This window comes from Seriola aureovittata, chromosome 3 (assembly GCF_021018895.1).
Source record: "Seriola aureovittata isolate HTS-2021-v1 ecotype China chromosome 3, ASM2101889v1, whole genome shotgun sequence".
Lineage (NCBI taxonomy): Eukaryota > Metazoa > Chordata > Actinopteri > Carangiformes > Carangidae > Seriola > Seriola aureovittata.
Window position 1 is genome coordinate 16,839,145 of NC_079366.1, and position 27,088 is coordinate 16,866,232.

Below are 27,088 nucleotides of genomic sequence, written 5' to 3' on the forward strand. Positions count from 1 at the left end.
AAATAGGCAATGTTAAACAATATGAAAGTGTATAACACCATGATTCTGATTTTCACTTAAATTGTTTGTGTATATATTAATTGTCCCTACAGAATGGCTTCACTCCGCTCTACATGGCAGCCCAGGAGAGTCACTTGGAGGTGGTGAGATACCTTCTGGAAAATGAAGGGAACCAAAGCATTGCAACAGAGGTTGGTTTGTATGGAATGAATACACTTATAAACATTTTCCTTTCATTTTCTCTAAATTAATCGGAGTCTTCTTCTTGTCTTCCTCGTCTCCGCTCATCCAGGATGGCTTCACTCCGCTGGCCATCGCTCTCCAGCAGGGTCACAACTCAGTGGTCTCCCTGCTGTTGGAGCACGACACCAAGGGTAAGGTTCGACTACCGGCCCTGCACATCGCAGCCCGCAAAGACGACACAAAGTCTGCCGCACTGCTGCTCCAGAACGACCACAACGCTGACGTCCAGTCTAAGGTGAGGGAGTATAATTGCAAAATGGGAGAGGGAAGGAGAACTGGAGGGAAGCATGTAGGGAGGTGCCAGACAGTATGAGATAATTCAACTGACTGAATAGATAAATTTTCATGTTGACAGGTTTATTCATTTTATCGATTGTGTGTGTGTCCATTTAGAAATATGATCATTTTCATTGAAAGAGGCTTTCTTTTTTGTTCACTTCCTTGTCATTGCATTTTATTTTCTATTTGTGTGACCTTGTAAACTTACCCTGTGTTTTATATGAATGTTGTGATAAGCCCTTTCCCTAACAACCCAACTCCCTATTTCCCCTTTCTCTCCCTATGCGTTCTAACCAGATGATGGTCAATAGAACCACAGAGGTATACAGACTCATCACCTATCAATTGTTTCCTACTTCTCACATCTGACCATCTCTTTCAGCTCTTTTGTCCTGATCTTTCCCTAATTTAATTGAGAGTTTTAAAATCCTGCATGTCAGAATTATGTGTTATTAAAATGAATGCATGCAGCTAACTACGCTGTAATACACACTCCCGCATGGCTGACAGTAAAACACTGCGTTGTATTAATAGATCCCAGAGTATGTTAGATTATTGCATTTAAGTGCAGATTATTTGTTTTACTTTACTTTCTTTCTCTTTTTTATTTTTAAAGTTATAAAATGATTCTTTAAAATGTATTAGCATTACATATTTCTATACGTACTTACTTTCTGACAGTTTCACATCCTCATTTATTGCTCTTTTTCTAAGCTTAACCTACAGCATGTGTACTTCTGAGCATGTTAATGTCATTGTTTTTCCTCTCTGAAACACCTCGATCTTTAAGTTAACTCTGTTTTTTAATTAAATTGCACCATGTCTATCAGAATGGGAAGGTAAGGATTGAACCCACCTAAAACTGTGTACTGTAGATATTTATATATACTGCTTATATATAAATATCCATTTGTCTGTCCAAGCAGATACACATAGTTGCTTTGTGTATTTGAGTTTTGGGTTTTAATGTCTTATTTTGACCTTTGACCTTTGTGCTTCAATTTTTTTTCGCCATTTGTTGTGGGTTTTTCCTAGCGAGCATGGCAGAATTACAGGGTTGCATGCATTATGTATGGCATGTGCTATTTTCGGGTATGCTAATTTTTATGCTTCTTACAGTATCTGGTGTCTTTTTTCAGCATGCAGCCTCATCATAATACTGCTTCAGCAGTCAGGTTTCTTTTCTGCAGAAAAATCTGGTCTGTCTTTCTTTCTTACTGTCTTTCTTTCTTTCATTCTTTCTTTCTTTCTTTCTTTCTTTCTTTCTTTCTTTCTTTCTTTCTTTCTTTCTGTTTTTCTTTCTTTCTTTCTTTATTCTTACTTTTTTACTTTCTTTCTTTCTTTCTTTCTTTCTTTCTTTCTTTCTTCTCATTTCATCTTATGTTGCTCTTCTTTTGCAAGTGTCCTCCTTTTTCCTCACCTGCTGTTCCAATCGATCTTGCGTTTATTCCTTTTTTGTGTCCTTCAACCTCTGCTTCTTTCCTTCTCACCCTCTTCCTCCAACCTCTCTCCTTGTCTGTCTCAAACAGAGTGGGTTCACCCCTCTGCACATCGCGGCTCACTATGGTAACGTGAATGTCTCCACCCTGTTGCTGAACAGAGGAGCAGCTGTGGACTTCACAGCCAGGGTAGCGCCCTATCTCCACTTCTTAGCAAATCAAGACACTTTCTCAACCGCTGTCTATTAAAACCTGACGTGTGTTTGCTGAACAGTGTGTTTGCTATTGTCCATCATAACTTTCCTCATAATTTCCTAATCTAAGCCTTTACTAACTGCATTTCTCTGCAGCCTTTGAAACGTTGCACTTCCTCCTGCATGTTTTCAGATAAATAGCCTTTCCGAGTCTGGTGCACAAAATTAGTTTCTTTAAATGCAGTTGGGTAGTTAGTGATCTAACTTTCTATTATTGCATTTAATTCAACAGAAACGATGAAAAAAAAATGATGTAATGTGAATTAGAATGAGATTTGCAGTTTGTCACAACCATGAAATATATTTTTGTGAATGTGAATATGTACATTGTAGTAAACCTTCCTTTCTTTTCTTTGACTGCTTTGTCAGAATGGGATAACTCCTCTCCATGTGGCCTCCAAGAGAGGCAACACAAACATGGTGGCCCTACTGTTGGACCGAGGGGGCCAAATAGATGCTAAAACAAGGGTGAGACTCTTATTCAAAGTCTGGACATGAGATTTCATTAAACTGTGATCATTTCTGTAACTATGAACTACCCTGTAGAGACTGCTTAATAGAGTATACTCACTGCTTGTCAATGACCTCTTTTGTCAAAACAGACAAAGTGGATTCATATCTATAGTTTGTGTATATTTATGTATTTGTGTGGTTCTGTGTGATCGTCTCTCAGGATGGGTTGACCCCCCTGCACTGTGCAGCCAGGAGTGGACATGATCCTGCAGTGGAGCTGCTGCTGGAGAGAGGAGCCCCCATCTTAGCCAGAACCAAGGTATTGTACGGCTGTGCCACTTTCCTACAATTAAATTTTCAATGTGTTATTAGTTTTCAGTTTTCCTCCTTATTGGTTCTCTTCTCTCCCACCTCTTTCTTCCTTGTATTATTTTTCTGACCTTTGGCATCTGTCCATGTATCCAAACAGAACGGACTGTCCCCACTGCACATGTCGGCCCAGGGAGACCACATCGAGTGTGTTAAATTCCTGCTGCAGCACAAGGCGCCTGTTGATGATGTCACACTGGACTACCTCACAGCGCTGCATGTCGCAGCACACTGTGGCCACTACAGAGTCACCAAGCTGCTGCTAGACAAGAAGGCCAATCCCAATGCCAGAGCACTGGTAGGCATTCAGAGGAAGTAACAACTGTACAAGCACAAAAAAAGGCATCACACAGACTCATAAACATACACACACGCAGGTATACACCAGCATATAAACATTTGCAGACAAGAGTGACAAACAGTACTGTCCATAGAGAGACTTAACATAGAAAGAAACTCTGATAGTTAGGAAAAAGACAAACAAGTATAAGAGTATAAGAGATGAACTGCTTGAAAACATACAGAAGGAAAACAGCACCATTTTCTTCTGGAAAACTGGCGGCAATTTGTCACCAGTGGAAAAAAGTCACATAAATTAATTTATTACTCACCAGAATGTCAGTAGTACATAGTCCATAAACATGCTCCTGAAAAGTTTGAAAAATAAATAGTACTCCCATTGCTGTAGATCATACAGACATTTAGTATATACCTATTTATTTTTCACCCACTCTCTTTACCAGAATGGCTTCACGCCCCTCCACATCGCTTGTAAGAAGAACAGAGTGAAGGTGATGGAACTGTTGGTCAAATATGGCGCCTCCATCCAGGCCATTACTGAGGTGAGATTATTTTTTTGTGGGAATGTCTCAGAATAGCATCTTTCAATACACATACAATACATGCTTCTGTTTCCCTTTGCATTTAATGCTCATCCTCTCTGTTCTGTTTCTTCTTTCTTATTCTAGTCTGGCCTGACTCCCATCCATGTATCTGCCTTCATGGGTCACCTCAGCATCGTTCTCCTTCTGCTGCAGAATGGAGCCTCTCCTGATGTCCGTAACATTGTGAGTAGGGATTTGAAAGTTTATTTGTATTTGCTCAACAGTCAGTGGTCAGAAATACATATGTCACATAAGTGTTTTCATAGTGCGGCCACCTGGCAGCTGCTTCTCATAAATGTTCCGTCTTTGCTTACCAGCGCGGCGAGACAGCTCTCCACATGGCGGCACGAGCAGGTCAGATGGAAGTGGTTCGCTGTTTGCTGAGAAATGGAGCGTTGGTGGATGCCATGGCCAGGGTGAGTTAGCAAACGCATCACACGAGTTTCCTCCTGTTAATAATAAATGAACATATTTCATCCACTGGATAGTAGCTACTACATGTCAGCTTTTTACTAAATCCACAACATCTGCCTCCTTTTGCGCTTTTTGTTTCTCTCCTGTTTTCCCTCGTAACTCAAACGTGTACAATTGTTTCATCCTTCATTCACAGGAGGATCAGACTCCCCTCCACATTGCATCCCGATTGGGGAAAACAGATATAGTCCAGTTGCTCCTACAGCACATGGCCTACCCGGATGCTGCCACCACCAACGGGTACACTCCCCTCCACATTTCAGCCAGGGAGGGCCAGGTAGAGACTGCTGCTGTGCTGCTGGAGGCCGGAGCGTCGCACTCAATGGCCACCAAGGTGAGCAGAGGATAAGATGTGATGCATATAGAGACAGAGAGAAGCAGAAAACAGTCCAAAACAGTTTGAACATGTAGGTTTGAAATAACCTTTGTCTCCCTTTTTCCCCCTACAGAAAGGATTCACTCCATTACATGTAGCAGCAAAGTATGGAAGCCTCGACGTAGCAAAACTTCTCCTTCAACGCAAAGCTCTACCCGATGATGCTGGAAAGGTGAGCTGAAGATACTGCACATACTGTATATTATTTCAGGGTAATGCTATTCATTTCAGTGAGACACACCATGCACTCTCAAACAGATGAATACAGGGAAGAACAGAACAGTTTGGAAGCAGGAAGATGAATGATGAATGCACACTGTACACACCTGTAATCATGTGCTTCCTCTTACAGAATGGCCTAACTCCTCTACATGTGGCAGCTCATTATGACAACCAAGAAGTAGCTTTGCTACTGCTGGATAAAGGGGCATCACCTCATGCTACTGCAAAGGTTCGACCAAGCATGAGAAGTACTTCATACACTCTCACACTGTTGTTTATATGTGACGCATTCTGCTACAGCAGTTATTCTGTGATCAAGCACTGCTGTTTACTTCCTGATAACCAGTTTCCTTCAACCTACTTCAACTTATTCAACCCTGGGAAAATAATATTTTCTTGTTGAGAGTGTTACATTAAAGTAGTGGTGACATAATGTGAGAGTGATGCTGAGAAGCCCTTGTTTTTTTGTTTTTTTTTGGATAGGTGTTATCACAGTATTTAACTGCTAACCTTCCTCCCTGTGCAGAACGGCTACACTCCTCTCCACATTGCAGCCAAAAAGAATCAGACCAGCATTGCAGCAGCTCTGCTGCAGTACGGAGCAGAGACCAACGTTCTAACCAAGCAGGGAGTTAGCCCTTTACACCTGGCAGCCCAGGAAGGACATGCTGAGATGGCCAGCCTGCTGCTGGGCAAAGGAGCTCACGTCAACACAGCCACCAAGGTCATACATGAACACAGACACAATTTAATACTGTCAGACACTTGTTTTGATGTAGTTCAGATGCTGCATCTATTACTAACGGTGCAAGGAGCACCGTCAGTTCTCACATTTTCACCAGGAAAGAAACATATAATATTATTGCTATAACATATCCAAATGAAGAGCAACCATTCAGAATAAGCTACAGGGATTTGGTTACAGGTTCACATGTAAAATATAAACAGGTGGACAACTGTGTGCTTTGTGTGTTACAGAGTGGATTGACTGCTCTGCATCTCACAGCCCAAGAAGACAGGGTCAATGCAGCAGAAGTCCTGGCCAAACATGACGCCAACTTGGATCAGCAAACTAAGGTACAAGCACACACATACATGCAGTACACACAAACACAATTTTAAAAAAGCATACGCAGTCAAAAACTGGAGAAGTGGAGACTCCATCGAAGATAAGGAATTTATTTAATTTTGTGGTGCATTCTTAGAAGACCGTAGTGCGCTACACAAATTATTCAGCAAGAATTTCCTCAGGCGAATGATGAATCTTATTCTGTGTGTATTCACTGCTGTAGTCTGTGTTTGCCAGCTGCTTTTTAAATGTGACTAACACACACAAATTTAGCATACCTGCCACCTACTGGCTTTTGAGAAGCATAGCAATTTCTACATTATACGGTGACATCATTCAGCAGGTTTTGTATCTACAGTATGAAGTAAGCTTGCTTACCTTTGTTTTTTAAGATGATTTATTTTAAAGGTATACCCGCTCCTAAATTATTACAGCAAACAAGTAAAACAAATCAGACAAGTTTGGAAATAACTGTTTTGTCTCTACATCATCTTCTAATCCTCTCTACACTTCAGCTGGGATATAGCCCTCTGATCGTGGCTTGTCACTATGGAAATGCCAAGATGGTGAACTTCCTGTTGCAGCAAGGTGCTAACGTCAACGCTAAAACCAAGGTAGATTTCAAATGTCAAATCTGCTCAGTTACATCTGCAAACACAAGGACAAGACAAAATACAATACATTTTAGTTTTTGTATTGGCCACACAAAATCTTCTTTATTTTGTTCTACAGAATGGTTACACACCACTTCACCAGGCGGCACAACAAGGGAACACACACATAATCAATGTTTTGCTGCAACATGGAGCCAAGCCTAATGCTACTACAGTGGTAAGGAAGAAAAAAAAAATCCACTTTACTCTTATGAACATAAAAAGTTTTTGTGAACATGGAATCACACAAACCTTGTGCCCTTCTTTCTGTTAGAATGGAAACACTGCTCTGTCGATTGCTAAACGTCTGGGTTACATCTCCGTGGTGGACACACTGAAAGTCGTCACCGAGGAGATCGTCACTACCACAACAGTAAACTCCATATGTGATACCTTTAGGCCTGCTGATTTTGGACCACTTCGTTTTGCCTTACATTTCCCACAAAACCCAGTTAAAATGTCTCTGTTCTCTTTCTATTTTTCCATGACTTTAAATGGATGACACATCAGACGGTCACAGAGAAACACAAGCTCAACGTCCCTGAGACCATGACTGAGATCCTTGATGTTTCCGATGAAGAGGGTGAGTTACTCTGAACAGAACAAGCAAGAACCAGATCAGAAATATTTTTATTTCTCCACATCATACTCATTGTTTTACTAGCAAACAAATGTGCAAATACTTTTATGTTTGAGTCAGATACTGTAAGATATTTTGTGTAGCTGTTGATGCTAAAGTTGTGTATTTCATAGCTCTAAGGCTGGAGGATGAGCCATTATTTGAGATGTCTGTGAAGCTGGAAGGTACTGCAAAATGTCTGCCCTGCTCTGTCAGCTTGGTGTGGACCATATTTGTGTTCTTGTAATGGTGTGATTACATTGGTAGTGTTAATTACATTTTTGCTAAAACAATTAATTTTGAGAGTTTTGTTTCCAGCCTTTTACACTCAACTTTGTAAACCCCTAGGTTGTCTTCCTCTTGACAATCCATGAGTTTTGTTGTTGTTGTGCAGCGACATCTGCCTGATTTTACATAAGCAACCCCTTCTTGATCTAACACCTTTTTGTTTATAGGGTATAATCACAGCTTTGTTGATTGTGTTTTAATGCAATGATGGAAACAAACTGCATGAAGCGTATGGGGATGTGGATATGATCATGACAGTAGTGATGGTTATGGATGATTGAGGAATGCACTTGATGTAACACCATACTTACACAGGTACGGTGTTTGTTCTGATGAGTGAAACATGTCAAAATGAGCAAGGAGAAAATTTTACAAATTGCAGCTAGCATGTTGCAAAGTTGGTGACAGTCCCCAGACAGGAAATCCTCACACGGTTCATTGATCTGACATAGAAAGAAATAGCAGCAGGATTGTGGACCCATTTAAATAAATGCAGCCCTAAATTTTTTGCATACTATATCTCAAATTGCACATCTTTGTTTCCCAGGTGAGGACACTATGACAGGTGATGGTGGGGAGTATCTGAGAGCAGAGGATCTCAGAGAGCTGGGAGATGACTCTCTTCCAGGACACTACCTGGAAGGCCTCAGCTACATGACCCACAACCTGGACAGGTCACAAACATCACACACATTTACACACACTTAACAAAAAGTTTAATCATACATCTAACTTCATAAATGACAAAACATGTGTGAATTGGGTGATGACATATCACAACAGACAAATCAATAGATACATACAAGGACACTAAAAAAGAAAAATCTGCCGTGCTTTCCAACAGGCAGCAGCACACTCCCACTCACCAAAGTTTCCATCAGAGAGAAGGAGTTCTCATTGAAGACATGCTTACAAGCCACCAGGTGAGGATAAAACATATTAACGGTGCACTACTCATATTGTCTGGTTGTGATTTTGTTGAGTTAGCTAATCTCTGATAAACCTCTTTAACGTATCTTTAGTTTAGAGAATTTTTTATATATAATATATTTATTTTCTGAATGACTGTTGTTTGTTGGTTTGTAGGTGTCAGCGCTGTCTCGAGAGCACGACAAGGAATCCTTCCGTCTGAGCTGGGGTGCTGAGCACCTTGATAATGTGGTGTTGTCCACCAGTCTGCTACACTCTGGGTATAGACATTCATTTCTCTCTCACACACAAACACACACAAAATTACACACATGTTCACACTACTTCATGGAGTAAAAGTGACACGAAGGATATTAATTTATTCTTGAAACGAAGACTCCATCTTTCACATGCTATTGTTCGTTATCAGGAGTGTATGAGTCACCTGTGAATCAATTTTTTTATTTTTGGTTACACTTTATTTGGATAGTCTGCTTACAGAGAATTCACAGAGCATTTGTAACTTTTCAAAAAGTTATTAGTTGAGATTCAACAATTCATCTATTTTGCTCACCATAACCCTAACCAGTAAGTGGTTGATTGTTTGTAATTGTTTATTGAGTATTTGTATATACATTGTTGAACATTAGGGGAGCATTTGAATGTTCAACAAAGATTAGGGAAATGTTACAAATACTCTGTAAACTCTGTAGGCGGACTATCCAAATAAAGTGTTACCTTATTTTTCACTCCTTCAAGTCTGTGTTTTCTATTCTCCTTCTTTCTTTTATCTTTGCTTTTGTGTCTTTTTCTGTCTATGGTCAAGTTTTTCCTCACTTTTACTTATTCTTTATTCTGTTTTTGTTTATTCTCTTGTTGCCTTTTTGTGCACCCTCTTGTCTTGGCTGTGTTGTGATTGTCTGTGTGTGTGTGTGTGTGTGTGTGTGTGTGTTGTTGTATTTCGCTTCTAGCCGTTCCTCTCCGTGCCTAGACAATGACAACAGCAGGTGATACTCTTTATTTTGGCTACTCTCTTTGTCTTCTCTCCTCTTTGCCTTTACTTTCTTTCTCATCCACTACTAAATGGCCCATTCATTCAACATCCTATCTGTCTGCATGATTTCATAATGCATGACTTTACATTTTTCCCCGATTCAGGTTTTGTTAACTAGAGATGTTCCATCCAAGGTTTTTATCCTTGATGCAGATCTGACTCCTTAAATCTTGAGGATCTGCTGATACATAGAACTGGGATACTATTTATATTATTCTATCTAATATAACAGCATGTTGAGAATAGGTTATAGTCTTTTAACATAACACAGCCGGGCTTTTATGACAGCTGGATCCGAATTTGATGGCCCTTAAAGAATAAGGCCGGTATTCAATATTTTTCTTATTGCCAACAGATCCCATAAAAAATTCTAAATCCATAATGTGGTATTACTTCTGTAAATACTTTCCAATCTCCTCCATGCTCCAAGCCTATTTGTTCCTCATGAAGACAATAATTAAAAACTGGTATCAAATATAAAGCCCCTTTTTAAGAAAAAAAAAAAAAAAAAAGACTAGTTTCAGCAGTAGATTAAAATATGTTTTGTGCACTAGTGGATATTTACAGGGCCAGAATAGTATATGTGGGACTGACTCATAATAAACTGCAGTGCTCTTTTTCAGCATAGTGAAGTCAGATGTCGCCCAGTGCAACAGTATAGCTCATTAATTTGTTACGTGTAGGTCTACAACACAGGGCAATAAACTAATACAGGCTTTGGCTACACAGATTATGCTTGTTGGATCAATTCAGTGTAAATTCTGTTTTTTTTTTTTAAATGGGGTTTGATCACAATAAGAAGAATACAGAATATTGCCAACCTTTTCTGATAGCACTCCACTCCATGTCCTGATCAGCTCCCATACTGGGATTGCAGTTTGACTATGGACATCTTTCAGTTAACATGTGTTAACATTTCATATATAGAAAATGTAAGTATAACTTTAAGCATTTGCCTGTATGAAGACAAATAATATTTGAATCATTATTCATACTTATTTGCTCCTTGGCACATAAGATCCTCAAGAAAGAATCTTGTTCAGTGCCCTCCTCATCTGTCTTGCAAGTTAAATTTCAAGTGGAATGAATCTGCAAAGGATTGAAAACAGTGAATTACAACAGGCTGGAATGAAATATTATCTACTGAGACCCGCTTTTTGTTTTACTGACTGATTTCTTAAAAGTAGCTCCTTCTGTGATTCGGTTTGACTTCGTTTGCATGGTTCTTTAACAACCACTCTATCCATTGCTGGGCCATTTTCTGTAGCTTCCTGGTCAGCTTCATGGTAGATGCCAGGGGCGGGGCCATGCGCGGTTGCCGCCACAATGGCCTGCGAATCATTGTACCACCGAGGAAGTGTTCTGCACCTACGCGGGTGACATGCAGGCTGGTGAAGAGACACCGTCTGGCCTCTATGCCCCCTATGGTGGAGGGTGAGGGGCTGGCTGGTCGCATCATAGAAGTAGGACCCACCGGAGCACAGTTCCTGGGGTAAGTGTGTGTTTGAGTGTGTGTGTTTTTGCTTGTGTGGTTGTGTTTACACAGTTGTGTGGTGTGTTCATAATTTCTTCTTCACTCCCCCTCTGTGCTGCGTACGGATCAGTAAGCTCCACCTTCCCACAGCTCCGCCCCCTCTGAATGAGGGCGAGAGCCTGGTCAGTCGCATCCTGCAGCTGGGTCCTCCAGGAACCAAGTTCCTCGGGTAGGACCATGGGTGGGGGACGCCCTATCAATCTGGAATCCTGGTCACATGCTCCCCCATATTTTTTCCACTGCGTCTACCTAAAACTATAATTTTTTGAGTTTTCCATGATAGGCTGTTATGAGTGACTCTTTTTTGTTTTTATTTTGTCACTTCCTTTATTTCTTGGTACTTCTAAATTACAAGCTTTAGTCTGAAACCACCTTACCCTTTTCCTTATTTTTCTGAGTTATCTCCATGCTTTCCTCCAGTCTCCAGTGCCAATCCCCAGACTTGTTTCTAGTTAGATGTTGTTGCTGATGTGGAATGGAAGTTTCTCTCTATGTTTAAACATTGTTCTATTTACTTTTTCAATTAATGTTTATTTTTACCAAGCATGACATCATCCCGATCTTTCTGTTTTGTATCTTTTTTTTTTCTTCTCTTTTTTTAATAAGATCATGCAAAAATCAACCCAAACATTATATTGTCTCTGTTAAAGTCCAAGCTCTGCCAAACTGTTACCACATTCTTTTGAGTCCAATTTATGTTTGACTTTAATGTATCACTCCTTTTAGGCCTGTGATTGTGGAGATCCCCCATTTTGCAGCACTGCGGGGCACAGAGAGAGAGCTGGTGATCTTAAGGAGTGAGACAGGGGAGAGCTGGAGGGAACACCACTGTGACTTCACCGAAGAAGAACTGAACCAGATACTTAATGGCATGGATGAAAGTAAGGGATCTTAACTGGACTGTGATGCCAAACAACAATTGTTGATAGGGGGTTCAAATGTCACATCACAACATTTTTGATTCAGACAATACATGAAAACACTACAGCACAGAAACTTGAAGCCTAAATATGATCACATTAAGGCACAACACAGGCCAGAGAGAAATGAGTTAGAACAGAGTTTCCTTATAGATTAATACTGTGTTAACAATGGGAAGCACAAAAAAGTAGAGGACTGAAATATTGTTCCACTTTAAACTCTCATTCTCCACACTTCACACAATGAGCCCCTCATAGGATACTTATACTAAGTATTTCTCATCTTCACAGAACTTGATTCTCCAGAGGAGCTTGAGAAGAAAAGAATATGCCGCATCATCACCCGAGACTTCCCACAGTATTTTGCAGTGGTGTCACGGATAAAGCAAGACAGTCATTTGATTGGACCGGAGGGTGGGGTTCTTAGCAGCACCCTTGTGCCCCAGGTCCAAGCTGTTTTCCCTGAAGGAGCCCTCACCAAGAAAATCAGAGTTGGGCTACAGGTACATACAGTGCACTTTGCGGCCGGACACGTATCAGTGGAATTTTAAATGTTGAAGGAATCGATAAAGCTGTGACATTAATATGGTTTTTGTACATTGTTTTAGGCTCAGCCCATTGATTTGGATGTGGTGAGAAAGATTCTTGGTAATAAAGCCACATTCAGCCCAATTGTCACATTGGAGCCAAGAAGGAGGAAGTTCCACAAACCAATCACCATGACAATCCCTATTCCCAAGAGCTCCAACAGTGATGGGCCAAGTGCAGTATACAGTGGGGAGACCCCCACTTTGCGTTTGCTTTGCAGTATTACAGGTATTGGGAATAATTAACCATCATATAAGCAAAGAATATAAAAATAAAAGTGTCAGAGTCTAACATTTAGCTGTTTGATAACAGATAGTCAAAAAATATCCTCTGTAATCTAATGTCATATGCCTGTCGTTTTTCATTGTCCCTGGAAAGCACGGATGAATCCTAGGCTCATGTTTCTGTGTTTCAGGTGGAACCACTCCTGCCCAGTGGGAAGACATCACCGGCTCCACACCTCTCACCTTTGTTAACCAATGTGTTTCCTTCACCACAAATGTGTCAGCAAGGTAAATCCTCCCTACATTTTTAAATGTGGACTTTGCAAAATCCTTGTTTTCTTTCTTTTAGGTGATTGAACATCATATCATGACTACCTAGCATACTGTGATATAAAACTCTTACTGACTAAACGCCTTGTTCATATTCCTAGGTTCTGGCTGATAGACTGCAGACAGATCCAGGAGTCTGTTAGCTTTGGCTCTCAGCTGTACAGAGAGATCATCTGTGTTCCATACATGGCCAAGTTTGTAATTTTTGCCAAGACACTGGATCCTATTGAGGCCCGCCTCCGGTGTTTCTGCATGACAGATGATAAGATGGACAAAACCCTGGAGCAGCAGGAGAACTTCACTGAAGTTGCCCGCAGCCGGGATGTTGAGGTGCAGTGTGATGGGATGATGGTGGGGGGGATACTTGATCATATAAAAGGGGTCAGGAGAGAAGTGAGAGGAGTAATACTGAATTAGCCTGTAGCCACAGTGCAAAGATATCAAGTCAAGTCAATTTTTATTTGTATTCACAACATAAGTGATCTCAAGGCACTTTCCAAATAGAGCAGGTCTAGACCTTCTCTTTATAATATTATTTACAGAGACCCAACAATTCCTACCAAGAGCAAGCACTAGGCAACAGTGGCAAGAAAAAAACATACTCTTAAGAGGCAGAAACCTCGAGCAGAACCGGACTCAGGGTGGGCGGCCATCTGCCTCGACTGGTTGGGTTGGAGAGATGGAGAGAGAGAGAGAGAGAGAGAGAGAGTGAGATAGAGATAGAGAGCAAGAGAGGAAAAGAACAAGAATGTGCAATGATAACAATATTACTAATAGAGATAGTAGCGGCAGTAACAGCATTAGTAATGTAATGGCAACTGTAGTGCTCCTGCTGATAAAATAGTAATAATAGTATATAGTAATAATAGTAATAGTAATAATTATCATTCTTAATGATAGTAAATTTTAGCAGGTTTAGCAGCAGGTGTTAAACAGGATCATGGGGGCCATAGGTGGTTTGCAGTTGCAGATCCAGACTCTACAGCTGCAGCTCTGGCGGCGGGAGGACCTGCGGAGAGTAACGGGAAGGAGAAGGAAGAGAGGGAGGCACACAGCCTGGGCGCTCATGTGCTTGAGGGAAAAACAGTTAGAATGATGCAGTGAATTTCAGAAAGTTCACAGTGATCTCGTCGGCAGGACAACCTGGACTATACTGTACTGCGTTTATTGATTTATTGAGACTCTGCAGCCAGCAGATGTCTTTTTAAGTCAGACAGGAGCCCTAAATTCTGGGAACAGAGAGCACGAAATGGAGTATAAGGTTTAAGCAGATCAGAGAGGTATGAAGGAGCAAGTCCATTTAGAACCTTATATACCATCAAAAGCACCTTCAAGTCTGGTCTGATATGGACAGAAAGAAGGATATAAGGAGAGAGTCTGGTTGTAATTCATACAGCTCAAGTCTTTAAAAACCACAATACTCTTTTCAAATAGACATTAAAGGTTTGTTTGAATCATGAAGACAACTGTCAATCCACATGCAGGTGCTGGAGGGAAAACCTATATTTGCTGACTGCTTTGGAAACCTGGTGCCTCTTACCAAGAGTGGACAGCACCACATGTTCAGCTTCTTTGCCTTCAAAGAGAACAGACTGGCCCTCTTCATCAAAGTATGACTACCCACTGGATAAAAATGTCTCAAAATACTAAAGATTTACTCAGTGGTTCAGAAATGTAATAATGGGCTGCATTGTTGTTTCACTGATGTACAGATAAGAGACACAGCACAGGAGCCATGTGGTCGCCTGTCGTTCACAAAGGAACCACGGACATACCGTACTCTTAACCACAATGCAATCTGCAACCTTAACATCACCCTCCCAACATACTCAAAGGTTAGTTTGAAAATAATTAAGTTTGTGTATGTAACTGTAATATATTATTTCTTCCAGTAACTACAGTGTTTGCTTTCCCTCATTTGCATTCTTCTCTCTAGGAGTCTGATTCAGACCAAGATGCAGATGATGAGGTAAATAAAGTTCACTTCATACAATAGTAGAACAAAGAAACAGTAATATCATACTTAGGTTGAAGCTAACGATACCTTTGTGATCTTCTTTCTACAGAGTGAGAAGAGTGACAAGAAATGTAAGCTGAACTCTGTTGTTTGAAATAGATCAAATAATTGCATGATATAGGTCCATGCATTTCAGACATTTTACATTTCCAATGGTCAGTGTTGGTAGTGAGGGTACCAGTGTATAGTTTGTATGCAATTATATATTACTCAATAATAACAGTCTAAATTGGACATGAAACACAAAATTTACTGGTAATAAAGGTTGTAAAGGGCAGAAATATGAAAAATGTTATGTGCAAAGAGATGCACTGACTGATGTATGTTGCTTTCTGTTTGGATTGACCTTGCTCTCTTATTTTGCTCTACTAACACTGTATAGTTACGTGTTTGTTACTGGCAGCTGTGCTATGGCTGATGTACTCCACATTCCCCTCACTCCAAACCCCACTGACTTTCTCCCACCCTTAACATTTTCATTTTCTCTAATTGCTATGAACTTTTGTGTTTTTTATGAATCATAAATGAAGGTCAAATTAATACTTTTTATCCAAATGCACTCAGAATCGCTTTGATTTTCAATCTATTTGTGTTAAAATTTCATTTTACCTTAAGAAGATTTATGGTTTGTGGTCATGATATATAAGAAGTATTCATTTTGACCAATTATTATTCTCCCAGATTACATTTCATAACAGTTTTACCAGTTGCATGCTGAAAAACTTCATTCTTTTCATACAGAAGTAATTGACAAACAACATGGTGTTGTTTGTTCTTTGCTTAGGTGTGTACATTTTCATCATCATTATGTTATCTTCATTTTGTGTGATTTTGGCTACTGCTATTTTTACACATTTCTTCTTCATTTACCACTTCTCTTAAGTTGCTTTCATTCATTGAGTTGTACTATTAATCAAATCCAATTCTACTTTACATCAATTTACACCACCTCATTTTTTGTATGTGATCTAATAAAGGTCACAAAACAAGTAAATGAACTATATAATAAAATTAAATAAAGTTTTAACTTGCAATGATTTTTGATACCACAGTCACTTCATCAAACATAAAATGTGCCCATTTTTAGTATTTTACTATAATATATGATATAATTTTTCAAAGTTAAATGAAGGAAGTAAGTAATTTTCAAAAGTTTAAAACACACACAAAATCCAGTGACAGTAACCTGATTACTAATTACACCTCTTCTTACTAAAATCCCTATTAATTTTGTATTCAAAGTTTATTATATTTTCTTTGTTTTAATACTTTAATTTGTAGGCAGACATGACTCCTCATGTCAGCAACAATCTTGAGAATTTTTGTTTGTCTGTTATCTATTACCTTCCTGTCCCTTTGTTCCATGTGTAAGTTTCTCTGTTCGTTTCTGGTTCAGTTTTGTGTTAAATTTCTGAATATGCAGTCAAACAAATTAGATGAACATTATTCCTGCCCATACTCTACCTGTTTTGTTACTCCTCCTGGCTTTGCTTATGCTGTTGCTGCTCTACTCCCCTCCAAACTCTTCTGGATCACTTTGTCATCTCCTTTTTGGTCTTCTTTTCAAGACTCCGTTATCCTCTGCTCTGTCAGTCTTCTTCTTACTCTGTGAACTGAAGATGGATTTTTGATGGCAATGTCTTGATCATAGTTTTCTGATGTCTCTCTTCCCCACTTCATTTGTCCCTTATGTTCTTTACCCTTTTTGGTTGTGATTTTCTTAATTGAAGATGATGAATCTGAATCAACTGAGACATTCTCCCTGAGAACTAACCAACCTCTTGACCCTGCAACCCTTGCAAGCCCGGACCTTCTCTCAGACATGTCGGATGTCAGAATGTCTGTCATTTTGACTGTAGAGCAAATGAATGAAGAGGGAGCTGAAGCTAGAGGGTTGGAAGAGCATTTGGTCATAGTGGAGCAGTTCAAAGACAGGCTGGAAAAGTTTGGGGAGACTCAAAGAGATGGAATAAACATCACTAAACAGGAAGTGCAACGATTTGATGCTAAAAAAGACAAATGGGGTTCACTCTGTGAGACTGAGGCTGACATGAGGAATTCCCTTGTCGAAGAACCAGTCATACAGGAGATTTGCATCGAGAGGAGGACTTCAAGTAGATCTGCCACAGAGGCCAGGGACATGACAGACATGGTCTCACACCTCAGTATGGACATAGAAGAATACTTTGAACAAAGCCCTGTAATGATGAGTGGTTCTCAAGAAGATCTTGTCCAAGATAGATTTGAACAGGTTGTTGTAAAGCGTGATGGCAAACGGCGTCCCCCAGATATCAAGAAACCTATTAGGAAGAAACTTAGAGACAGAGAACGTTCTAGATGTAGCAGCTCTGAGGGAGAGCTGGAAAGGATGAGCTCTGAGGAGTCTTTAGATGGTGATGTTGTTCTTAAGGAGAGTGGCCTTGTACCCACCACAGTTATCGATCCCCCAGCTTCTCCTTTAGTGGTTGAAACACCTATAGGATCTATAAAAGACAGAGTTAAAGCTTTACAGAACAAAGTTGAAGAGGATGAGGTGCAAAAAAATAATCAAGTTCTAATACATGAGGCAAAATCTTCTATCACCACAAAGATGACGGACAAAGACATGCCAGAACTTCCCAAAGTTCCCAAGTCCCCTGAATCTCCCAGATCTCAGACAGAAAGATTAGAGGAGACTATGTCTGTTAAGGAGCTCATGAAAGCATTCCAGACTGGGCAGGACCCATCAAAAAGTAAATTTGGGCTGTTTGAACACAAAGCCATGGATTCTTCTAGTATTTCAACATTTCAACATCCTACGCAGGAGCCAAAATCACAAATCCAAACTCAGAGCCTCACAATTGTCCATCAACAGAGTGATTTCAAAGAATGTGACAAAACAGACTTTGAGGATGAAGCAGCAAGTTTAATGAAAGATAACTCTGAGGAGTCACAGTTAATTTCAGATGGTGCTTACTTTAAGAAGACAGTTGAATTTGTTGATACAGTTCAACGCGATGATGGAAAGGTTAGCCCACGGAGAGAGACACCTGAGAAGGAGACTTTGTCTGTGAAGAAGCTGATGAAGACATTCCAGACTGGGCAAGATTCTTCAGAAAATAAAGCAGAGATTCTTGAACCGATATCAGTGGCTTCTGCTTGTATTTCAACATTGATATCTGAATCAGCAGACTCTGAGGAGATACAGAAACCTGAGCAAAATCTTCCACAGGAACCAGAATCACAAATCCAAACTCAGAGCCTCACAATTTTCCATCAACAGAGTGATGTCAAGGAATGTGACAGAACAAACTTTGAAGATAAACCAGCAGGTTTAATCAAAGTTAACTCTGAAGAATCACAGTTAATTTCAGATGGTGCTTACTTTAAAAAGACAGTAAAATTTGTTGATACGTTTCAACACGATAATGGAAAGGTTAGCCCACAGAGAGAGACACCTGAGAAGGAGACTATGTCTGTGAAGGAGCTGATGAAGACATTCCAGACTGGGCAAGATTCTTCAGAAACTAAAGCAGAGATTCTTGAACCGAAATCATTGGCTGATTCTTCTATTTCAACATCGATATCTGAATCAGCAGATGCTGAGGAGATACAGAAACCTGAGCAAAGTCATCCACAGGAACCAGAATCACAAATCCAAACTCAGAGCCTCACAATTTTCCATCAGCAAAGTGATGTCAAGGAATGTGACACAACAGACTTTGAGGATAAACCAGCAGGTTTAATCAAAGATGACTCTGAGGAATCACAGTTAATTTCAGATGGTGCTTACTTTAAAAAGACAGTAAAATTTGTTGATACGTTTCAACGCGATGATGGAAAGGTTAGCCCACAGAGAGAGACACCTGAGAAGGAGACTATGTCTGTGAAGGAGCTGATGAAGACATTCCAGACTGGGCAAGATTCTTCAGAAACTAAAGCAGAGATTCTTGAACCGAAATCAGTGGCTGATTCTTCTATTTCAACATCGATATCTGAATCAGCAGATGCTGAGGAGATACAGAAACCTGAGCAAAGTCATCCACAGGAACCAGAATCACAAATCCAAACTCAGAGCCTCACAATTTTCCATCAACAGAGTGATGTCAAGGAATGTGACAGAACAAACTTTGAGGATAAACCAGCAGGTTTAATCAAAGATAACTCTGAAGAATCACAGTTAATTTCAGATGGTGCTTACTTTAAAAAGACAGTAAAATTTGTTGATATGTTTCAACGCGATGATGGAAAGGTTAGCCCACAGAGAGAGACACCTGAGAAGGAGACTATGTCTGTGAAGGAGCTGATGAAGACATTCCAGACTGGGCAAGATTCTTCAGAAAATAAAGCAGAGATTCTTGAACCGAAATCAGCGGCTGATTCTTCTATTTCAACATTGATGTCTGAATCAGCAGACTCTGAGGAGATACAGAAACCTGAGCAAAGCCATCCACAGGGACCAGAATCACAAATCCAAACTCAGAGCCTCACAATTTTCCATCAGCAAAGTGATGTCAAGGAATGTGACAAAACAGACTCAGAGGATCAATCAGAAGGTTTCATCAAAGATAACTCTGAAGAATCACAGTTAATTTCAGATGGTGCTTACTTTAAGAAGACAGTTAAATTTGTTGATACGGTTCAATGCGATGATGGAAGGATTAGCCCACAGAGAGAGACACCTGAGAAGGAGACTATGTCTGTGAAGAAGCTGATGAAGACATTCCAGACTGTGCAAGATTCTTCAGAAACTAAAGCAGAGATACTTGAACCGAAATCATTGGCTGATTCTTCTATTTCAACTTTGATATCTGAATCAGCAGACTCTGAGGAGATACAGAAACCTGAGCAAAGTCATCCACAGGAACCAGAATCACAAATCCAAACTCAGAGCCTCACAATTTTCCATCAGCAGAGTGATGTCAAGGAATGTGACAAAACAGACTCAGAGGATCAATCAGGAGGTTTCATCAAAGATAACTCTGAGGAGTCACATTTAATTTCAGATGGTGCTTACTTTAAGAAGACAGTAAAATTGGATGGAAAGGTTAGCCCACAGAAAGAGACACCTGAGAAGGAGATTATGTCTGTGAAGGAGCTGATGAAGACATTCCAGACTGGGCAAGATCCTTCAAACACTAAAGCGGTGCTTTTTGGACCGAAAGCAGCTTCAACACTGATATTTGAATCAAAAGATTCTGAAGAGAGACAGATACCTGAGTCCAGTCCTACAGAGGAGCCAAAATCACAAATCCAAACTCGGAGCCTCACAATTTTCCATGAACAAAGTGATCTCAAGAAGTGTGACAAAACAGACCTTGAGGATGAACCATTAAGCTTAATCAAAGCTAACTCTGAGGAAACACAGTTTATGTCCGATAGTGTTTATCTTGAAAAGACAGTAAAATTTGTTGATACAGTTCATTACGATGATGGAAAGCTTAGCCCACAGAGAGAGACTGTGTTTGTGAAGGAGCTGATGAAGACATTCCAGACTGGGCAAGATTCTTCAGAAACTAAAGCAGAGCTTCTTGAACCGGAATCAGTGGCTTCTTCTAGTAGTTCAACATTGATATCTGAATCTGCAGAGATACAGACACCGGAGCGAAGTCCTACACAGGAACCAGAATCACAAATCCAAACTCAGAGCCTCACAATTTTCCATCAACAGAGTGATGTCAACATATATGTCAAGACAGACTTAGATCAACCAGTTAGTTTAATCAGCGATAACTCTGAGGAATCACACTTGATTTCAGATGGTGATCACTTTGGAGTGCGAACTGATACAATTCAATTTGATGATGGAAGTGTTAGCCCTCAGAATGAGGAGCAAGCATTCTCAGGGAACGGCCTATACACGATGCAATTAAAGGAACCACTCATAAGCACTGGTAGGAGTTTATCTGAAGACATACAGATAAGCCCTGATCGCAGACCTTCTGAGGACTTCAGTGCTGACATCAAGGCTGAGTTGGAAGAAAGTCCTGAGTACCAGCTGTTCAAGCAGACATCAACAGCTGCAGACGTGAGCTATCAGTTGGAGCCACCTGAGAGGGAGACCCTCGGTGATGATTCTGATATGAATCTAGCATCCTTTTCGAGTCCCCGTATACAAAGCTATTTTGGGAAAGGTTTTTCTCTTATGGAGAATCAAATGAGAGATGATGATCTAAGTCCTGAGAGTTCCAAGCATGAAGGCTTGACTGATTCCTCAGACACTAGTGTTGCTATTAGGACCCCTCATTCCAGCTCAGGAGACAGCGAGAATTATGAAGGACTCACATTGACCCGTCAAATGACCAATGAAACGCTTACTTACTCTGCTAAAAGAGGCGAAAAGTACACCATACCTTCACAGGAGGAGAAAATTCATGAGTCATGGAAGGACAATACAACAATTACTCATGGAGGCAAAACATCTTTAACACAAACTGACACTGAAGTACTAGATGTCAAAAATGAGGAGTCACAACTTAAAGAAGTACACACTGAGAAGAAAACATCCAGACAGGAATCCAAGACAGTAAAAGATATGTCAGGGATGTTATCCTTATTGAGCAGTGACTTGGATCAGTATGTTCAAGATAGGCCTGTTGTAAGCCAGCCACCAGAAGAGGATATTGTGCAGGAGAAATTTGAACAAGTCATTTTAATAAAAGACAAAGATAAAGAAACTCTCACAGTTGTCACTCATGAAAATAAAGGAGCAATAATGGATGGAACAACAAAACCAATAGATCATGTAACAATGGCAGAACATTCAATTACAAGGGGAGCTGAAGAATTGAAGGACGAACACAAAGCATCTAACCAAGTAAAAGATTCATCAGAGATGTTTTCAGTCATAAACAGTGACTTGGATGAGTATCAAGAGCCTAGGCCTGTGGCTGATCGACCAATAGAAGAGGATAATGTGCAGGAGAAATTTGAAATTTTACCATCTTTCACTGATGAAAATAAAGGAGTGACACTGGATAACACAGCAGAAGAAACAGATTGTGCTGGATTCAAACATACAGTCACAAGGGGAGGTGAAGAAGTGGTGTGTGAACTTAAAGTAACCCACTCAAATTTGACTGAAGAACTACCAATGAAGGAGGAATGGGTAGAGAAAAAGACTTCATACCAACGATCTACAAAAGTAAAGGAGATGTCAGGCATGATGTCACTGCTGAATAGTGACTTGGACCAGTATCTAAAGGACAGGCCAGTAAAAACTAGGTCTCCAGAGGAGGATGTTATCCAGGAGAAATTTGATGAAGTGGTGTGTGAACTTAAAGAAACCCACTCAAATTTGACTGAAGAACTACCAATGAAGGAGGAATGGGTAGAGAAAAAGACTTCATACCAACGATCTACAAAAGTAAAGGAGATGTCAGGCATGATGTCACTGCTGAATAGTGACTTGGACCAGTATCTAAAGGACAGGCCAGTAAAAACTAGGTCTCCAGAGGAGGATGTTATCCAGGAGAAATTTGATGAAGTTATTCTCACTAAAGTACGAAAATCCTCTAGTGAGGAGCAAACGATAACAGTATGTGAAAAAACACAAATAGTAGCTGGTATTAATGTGGAGGATGAGATAGGTGGAGAGACCTATGAACAGATGCAGACTGATGTGGTTGAGGTCCAAGAACTGACACCGAGTTCTGTATTGGAGACACCATTCCAAGAAGTCTGTATCCAGAAAAGGACACACCAACAGTGTTCAACTGAGAAGGATATGTCAGGCATGTTGTCACTTCTCAGTAGCAACTTAGATCAATATCTCAAGGAAAGGCCAGTGACAATACAATGTCACCCTGAAGAGGACCTAGTCCATGAGAGCTACAAACAAGTTATACTAACAACAAAAATCTCTCCTGAACATAACATGATGTCACCAGAAGATACAAATGTAGACATTGTGGACATAAATGAAAAGGAGGTTTTGGAAAGTGAGTGGCAGGCATGTTACCATGAAGATGAAGGCCCAAAGAGTTTCTTATCTGAGGAGGGTGAGGCTAAACTCTCACGTCTCTCAAGTGCAGGGTCACATTTTAATGACTCTACTGAAGGGATGGTGGACCTTACAAAGTCATATGCAATAAGTGAAGACTGGAACAATGACCATAAAGATGTGAGTGTAGTTCCTGCTCATTCAGTTCTCGAAACATACACATTTTCACAACTACCAAGTAGTTTTAACACACCACGACGTCCGACTGATTTGGAGAACCTAAACACTGTGGTTTTTGATGACCCAGCTAAAGAACCATGTCATCAGGATTCACTGGAGGCCAGTCCTCTCATGGAGGATAGATCTTCAAAAAAATCCCCTGATTCAATTGAACCAAGCCCTATCGGAGAATCCCCATGTCCAGACTCTCTTGAGGGAAGTCCCACTAAATCGAAGGACTCAGAACCTCAGATGCCGACCAAGACAGCTGTGTATGAAGACTATGCATCCCAGCTCAAAGCGTGTTTTGCTTATGACAAAGATGTTTACAGGGATGAAAGTGAGCAACATGAGCAAGAAAACACTGGTGAGAATATCCAAAGAGAAAGTGAAATTGAAGAAGACAAATATTCCAACTCAGCAATGGCAGTAACTGATGGCAACATGTCCTCCGACCCCAAAATTTGTGATAGTGAGAATCTTCACATGCTCATAAGGCAAGACTCTCTCGACACAGATGAAAGTGGGGATGATATAATTCATAAACAATTCACCCCAGAAGAGGAGATGTTTAAAATGGCTGCAAAGATCAAAACATTTGAGGTGATGGAACAGGAGGCTAAAATGAAGAGAGATGCATCTTTAGAGACAGGTGATCACAAAGACGACGAGCTCAATCTAACATTTGGCCCAGTTACACACTCTTCCTCACAGGATACACTAGACGAAATCTCTGAACAATGTGTGACACAAGACACTCACACACTTATTGAGACAACAGATATTACCTTGAGCATTACAGAGCAGGTAGAAATTCAGTCACAACTAAAAACTACTGGATCAACTGATAGTTCATTGTGTTTAACTGCAACTCAGAGAGAGGAGCCTGATCCAGGAAGTGAGGAGCCTGTGCCACTGTTAGCAGAAAGAGAAGTTCAAATACACAAAGATGAAGATGCCATAGAGGGTGACCAAGCCTCACTCAGTGACACACATTTTTCAGCCGGGGTGACAGATGAGCACCATCCAGAGGAAGACGAAGTGAAGTTACCACCGAGAGATGATTCAGATTTTGTCAGCAGACCTCCGACTATGGTGTGTGCTAAAGAACTAGAATATGTTTTCCCAGGTTGTGAGGGTGACGATGTAGCCTTCGATGCACAGGTTGAGGCTGAGAAACAGATTAATCTTTTTCCTGCAGAGGACATACAAACACCTCATAAAACACCTGTTCGAATTCCAGGTGACGAGACAAGCCCTGATCCGTTTCAGTTTCAAGAGGGGAAGCTGTTTGAAATGACCAGAGGGGGAGCTATTGACATGACAAGAAGAAGCTTTGATGAAGAAGAGGAAGGATATGCACTTCCTCACATGGGGGAACATCCAGTGGATGAAGTTGTGCCAGAGGAGACTGGGGAAGGTCAGTCAGTCAGAATATCTGTAACTTTAGATAATAGTGATTCTATTACTGACACAACCCTGCAAGAGATCCCAAAATCATCCCTGACTCAGGGCGCCAGTGATGAAATTCCTACACCTAAACCCAGAACTCTCATGACACCCTCAAGTAAAAAGTCAGAGAGTGAAAAGCCACTTTCTGAAACTGATCTTGGCAGCTCCATAGAGGTTCACCTTGGTTCCCCCAATGCTTTGGAGAGACTAACCAATGTTCAAGGTGAGGTTGGAACCCTTGAAAGCCTTGGTCTGGGCTATCTAGACTCTACCATAGCTGACCTTCAATCAGACACATCCACAGTTGGCCATGCAGTGTACTCAGAGCAGAGCCACGATTCCCCAGACTCCTCTAATGATGATGATGATGATGAGGAGGAAGATGAAGAAGACCAGTGCTCAGTCATAGAGATGTGTCTTCCAGCTGCACAGGGTGGCATCCCAGCATATCATCAGGATTCACCCCCACCTTTGGCAATCAAACCAAGCGGCACAATAAAAAAGACTTGCCATTTCAAATCTGAAATAATCTTGAAAGACTCACCGACATTCGAGCTTGATCACGTTCAAAGAAAAGCAGAAAAAAGCTCAGCCTTGGATCGTAGGACTAGATCTGAGGCCGATAGTGACACAAGTAAAGCCTCTAAAAAAGACAGAAGGAGTTACTCTGACAGTAGTCAATCCACTCATAAATCCAAATTCGCCCCCTCCAAACTTCCTGTCATGATGCAGCAGAAACCTCTAGCTCACAGCATCTCTTCCTCCTCTCCCCAAAAGAAAGAAATCCACATTTCCAAGACTACAGAAACGTCTGTTAGGTCTTCTTTGGATACTGATGATATAAGCAGTGCTAGTCACAGGAGTCCAGATTCTGTTATTTTCAAATATGAGATCCCAGCATCGCACAGTTCCGACTCTGATGGCAATCCGTTGCCAGGTGTGCAACCATCTTCTAGGAAAGAGGATGTATTTGAAACAAGGCCTACCTGGGATGACATGGTGGAAACTCAGATGCAGAGAATCACCGATGACCATACTCCAAAATGTACGTCAGGTATGGCCATACCTCCATGGGCTTTTGCTTTTCTATCTCTTCTCGGCTGCAAGACCCTTACTCCTCTTCTTAAGAACACAATGTCACCATTAGTCATTTTGTGTAGTTTTCATGTGTTGTGATTTGTCTTGTTCCATCTTTCATTGTGTTTTCTTGTCTGTATTTTTTTTGTATGTGTATGTGTGTGTGTGTGTGTGTTTGTGTAAGTGTGTGTACACGCGTGTGTGTTTTGTGTATTGGTAAGTTACTTTTCCATCTGTGTTTGTGTATATGCAATCTCAAGATTGGCCATGTTGGTTGAAGATGTAGTAGCTTTAACAATTTTGCTGCAGACTTCCACAACTAATACAGCATTACTAATGTTAGCTTGCACCTTGCTTAATAAGCACATTAATGCCATTGCTTACACTAATGATTAAAGAATTGATGTGCTAATTATGACCAAATAATCATAGTTCATAAACAAGCCAGTTCCTGCGAAGAGTGACAAATCCAATATTTATGTTATCATCCATGTCACCATCACAGATCCACAATTAATTTCAGAGTATTACAGGCCATAACATAGTGTCCTCAGGAAATTATATTATACATCTACACTATTGTACATTACTGGTACCTGCAATGTGATAAAAGTTTTACTTTGAGATATAATTTATACCTTGAACTGCAGACCATGACATGAAAATTTAATGTTTGGCTTTGGTGGCATATTTTAGTGGATTGGCAGGATGATGCTGACAGGAAAGAGGAGACATTGGCTATCATTGCAGATCTTCTTGGCTTCAGCTGGACTGGTAAGCTGTCAAGTGATATAATTATTTTCTTTTTTAAATTTAAATTTCAAAATATTTAATTCAGATTTTTGGGAAAAGCAATATGTGGTGCATTTTATTTAATTTCAAACTGATATATTTGTAAGCAGAACTGTGGGAATAGCTGAAAATGCTATAAAAGACTATCCATGTTCTAGCAGCAAAACACAAAAAAATGTGATTCTGGATTTTTTACATTTTCATCCATTGTTTTGTTATTTATCACCCTATAGAGCTGGCAAGAGAACTGGAATTCAGTGAGGATGATATCCAATTATTGAGAACAGAGAATCCTAATTCCCTCCAAGAGCAGAGCCATGCATTGCTGCAGCGCTGGGTTGAGCGGGAAGGTAAACACGCCACAGGTAAATGCCATTTTAGTCAAATAGATTTCAATTTACATTTCACTAATATTTGTCAGTGCAGTAC

General features: G+C 40.4%; 1 protein-coding gene across 9 annotated transcripts in view; it reads left to right on the forward strand.

Annotated features, from left to right (window-relative positions):
- ank2a (ankyrin 2a, neuronal) overlaps window positions 1-27,088 on the forward strand; it is a 76,183-nt gene that overhangs the window by 27,703 nt on the left and 21,392 nt on the right. For 2 of the 9 annotated variants that reach the window (XM_056372900.1, XM_056372906.1), the window contains 36 exons: window positions 93-191; window positions 293-478; window positions 820-843; window positions 2,052-2,150; window positions 2,585-2,683; window positions 2,889-2,987; window positions 3,138-3,335; window positions 3,781-3,879; window positions 4,006-4,104; window positions 4,239-4,337; window positions 4,532-4,729; window positions 4,845-4,943; window positions 5,124-5,222; window positions 5,520-5,717; window positions 5,972-6,070; window positions 6,578-6,676; window positions 6,795-6,893; window positions 6,990-7,088; window positions 7,226-7,298; window positions 8,170-8,296; window positions 8,467-8,545; window positions 8,709-8,812; window positions 9,503-9,538; window positions 10,853-11,077; window positions 11,190-11,288; window positions 11,846-12,000; window positions 12,331-12,542; window positions 12,648-12,855; window positions 13,043-13,139; window positions 13,283-13,511; window positions 14,666-14,791; window positions 14,894-15,016; window positions 15,118-15,150; window positions 15,248-15,269; window positions 26,564-26,641; window positions 26,893-27,024. In XM_056372900.1, the coding sequence (XP_056228875.1) occupies window positions 93-191; window positions 293-478; window positions 820-843; window positions 2,052-2,150; window positions 2,585-2,683; window positions 2,889-2,987; window positions 3,138-3,335; window positions 3,781-3,879; window positions 4,006-4,104; window positions 4,239-4,337; window positions 4,532-4,729; window positions 4,845-4,943; window positions 5,124-5,222; window positions 5,520-5,717; window positions 5,972-6,070; window positions 6,578-6,676; window positions 6,795-6,893; window positions 6,990-7,088; window positions 7,226-7,298; window positions 8,170-8,296; window positions 8,467-8,545; window positions 8,709-8,812; window positions 9,503-9,538; window positions 10,853-11,077; window positions 11,190-11,288; window positions 11,846-12,000; window positions 12,331-12,542; window positions 12,648-12,855; window positions 13,043-13,139; window positions 13,283-13,511; window positions 14,666-14,791; window positions 14,894-15,016; window positions 15,118-15,150; window positions 15,248-15,269; window positions 26,564-26,641; window positions 26,893-27,024 (4,249 nt within the window). Of the gene's footprint in view, window positions 1-92; window positions 192-292; window positions 479-819; window positions 844-2,051; window positions 2,151-2,584; window positions 2,684-2,888; window positions 2,988-3,137; window positions 3,336-3,780; window positions 3,880-4,005; window positions 4,105-4,238; window positions 4,338-4,531; window positions 4,730-4,844; window positions 4,944-5,123; window positions 5,223-5,519; window positions 5,718-5,971; window positions 6,071-6,577; window positions 6,677-6,794; window positions 6,894-6,989; window positions 7,089-7,225; window positions 7,299-8,169; window positions 8,297-8,466; window positions 8,546-8,708; window positions 8,813-9,502; window positions 9,539-10,852; window positions 11,078-11,189; window positions 11,289-11,845; window positions 12,001-12,330; window positions 12,543-12,647; window positions 12,856-13,042; window positions 13,140-13,282; window positions 13,512-14,665; window positions 14,792-14,893; window positions 15,017-15,117; window positions 15,151-15,247; window positions 15,270-17,010; window positions 25,845-26,563; window positions 26,642-26,892; window positions 27,025-27,088 lie in introns of those variants that run through there. The other 7 variants (XM_056372903.1, XM_056372901.1, XM_056372904.1 and 4 more) reach the window with 7 other exon arrangements.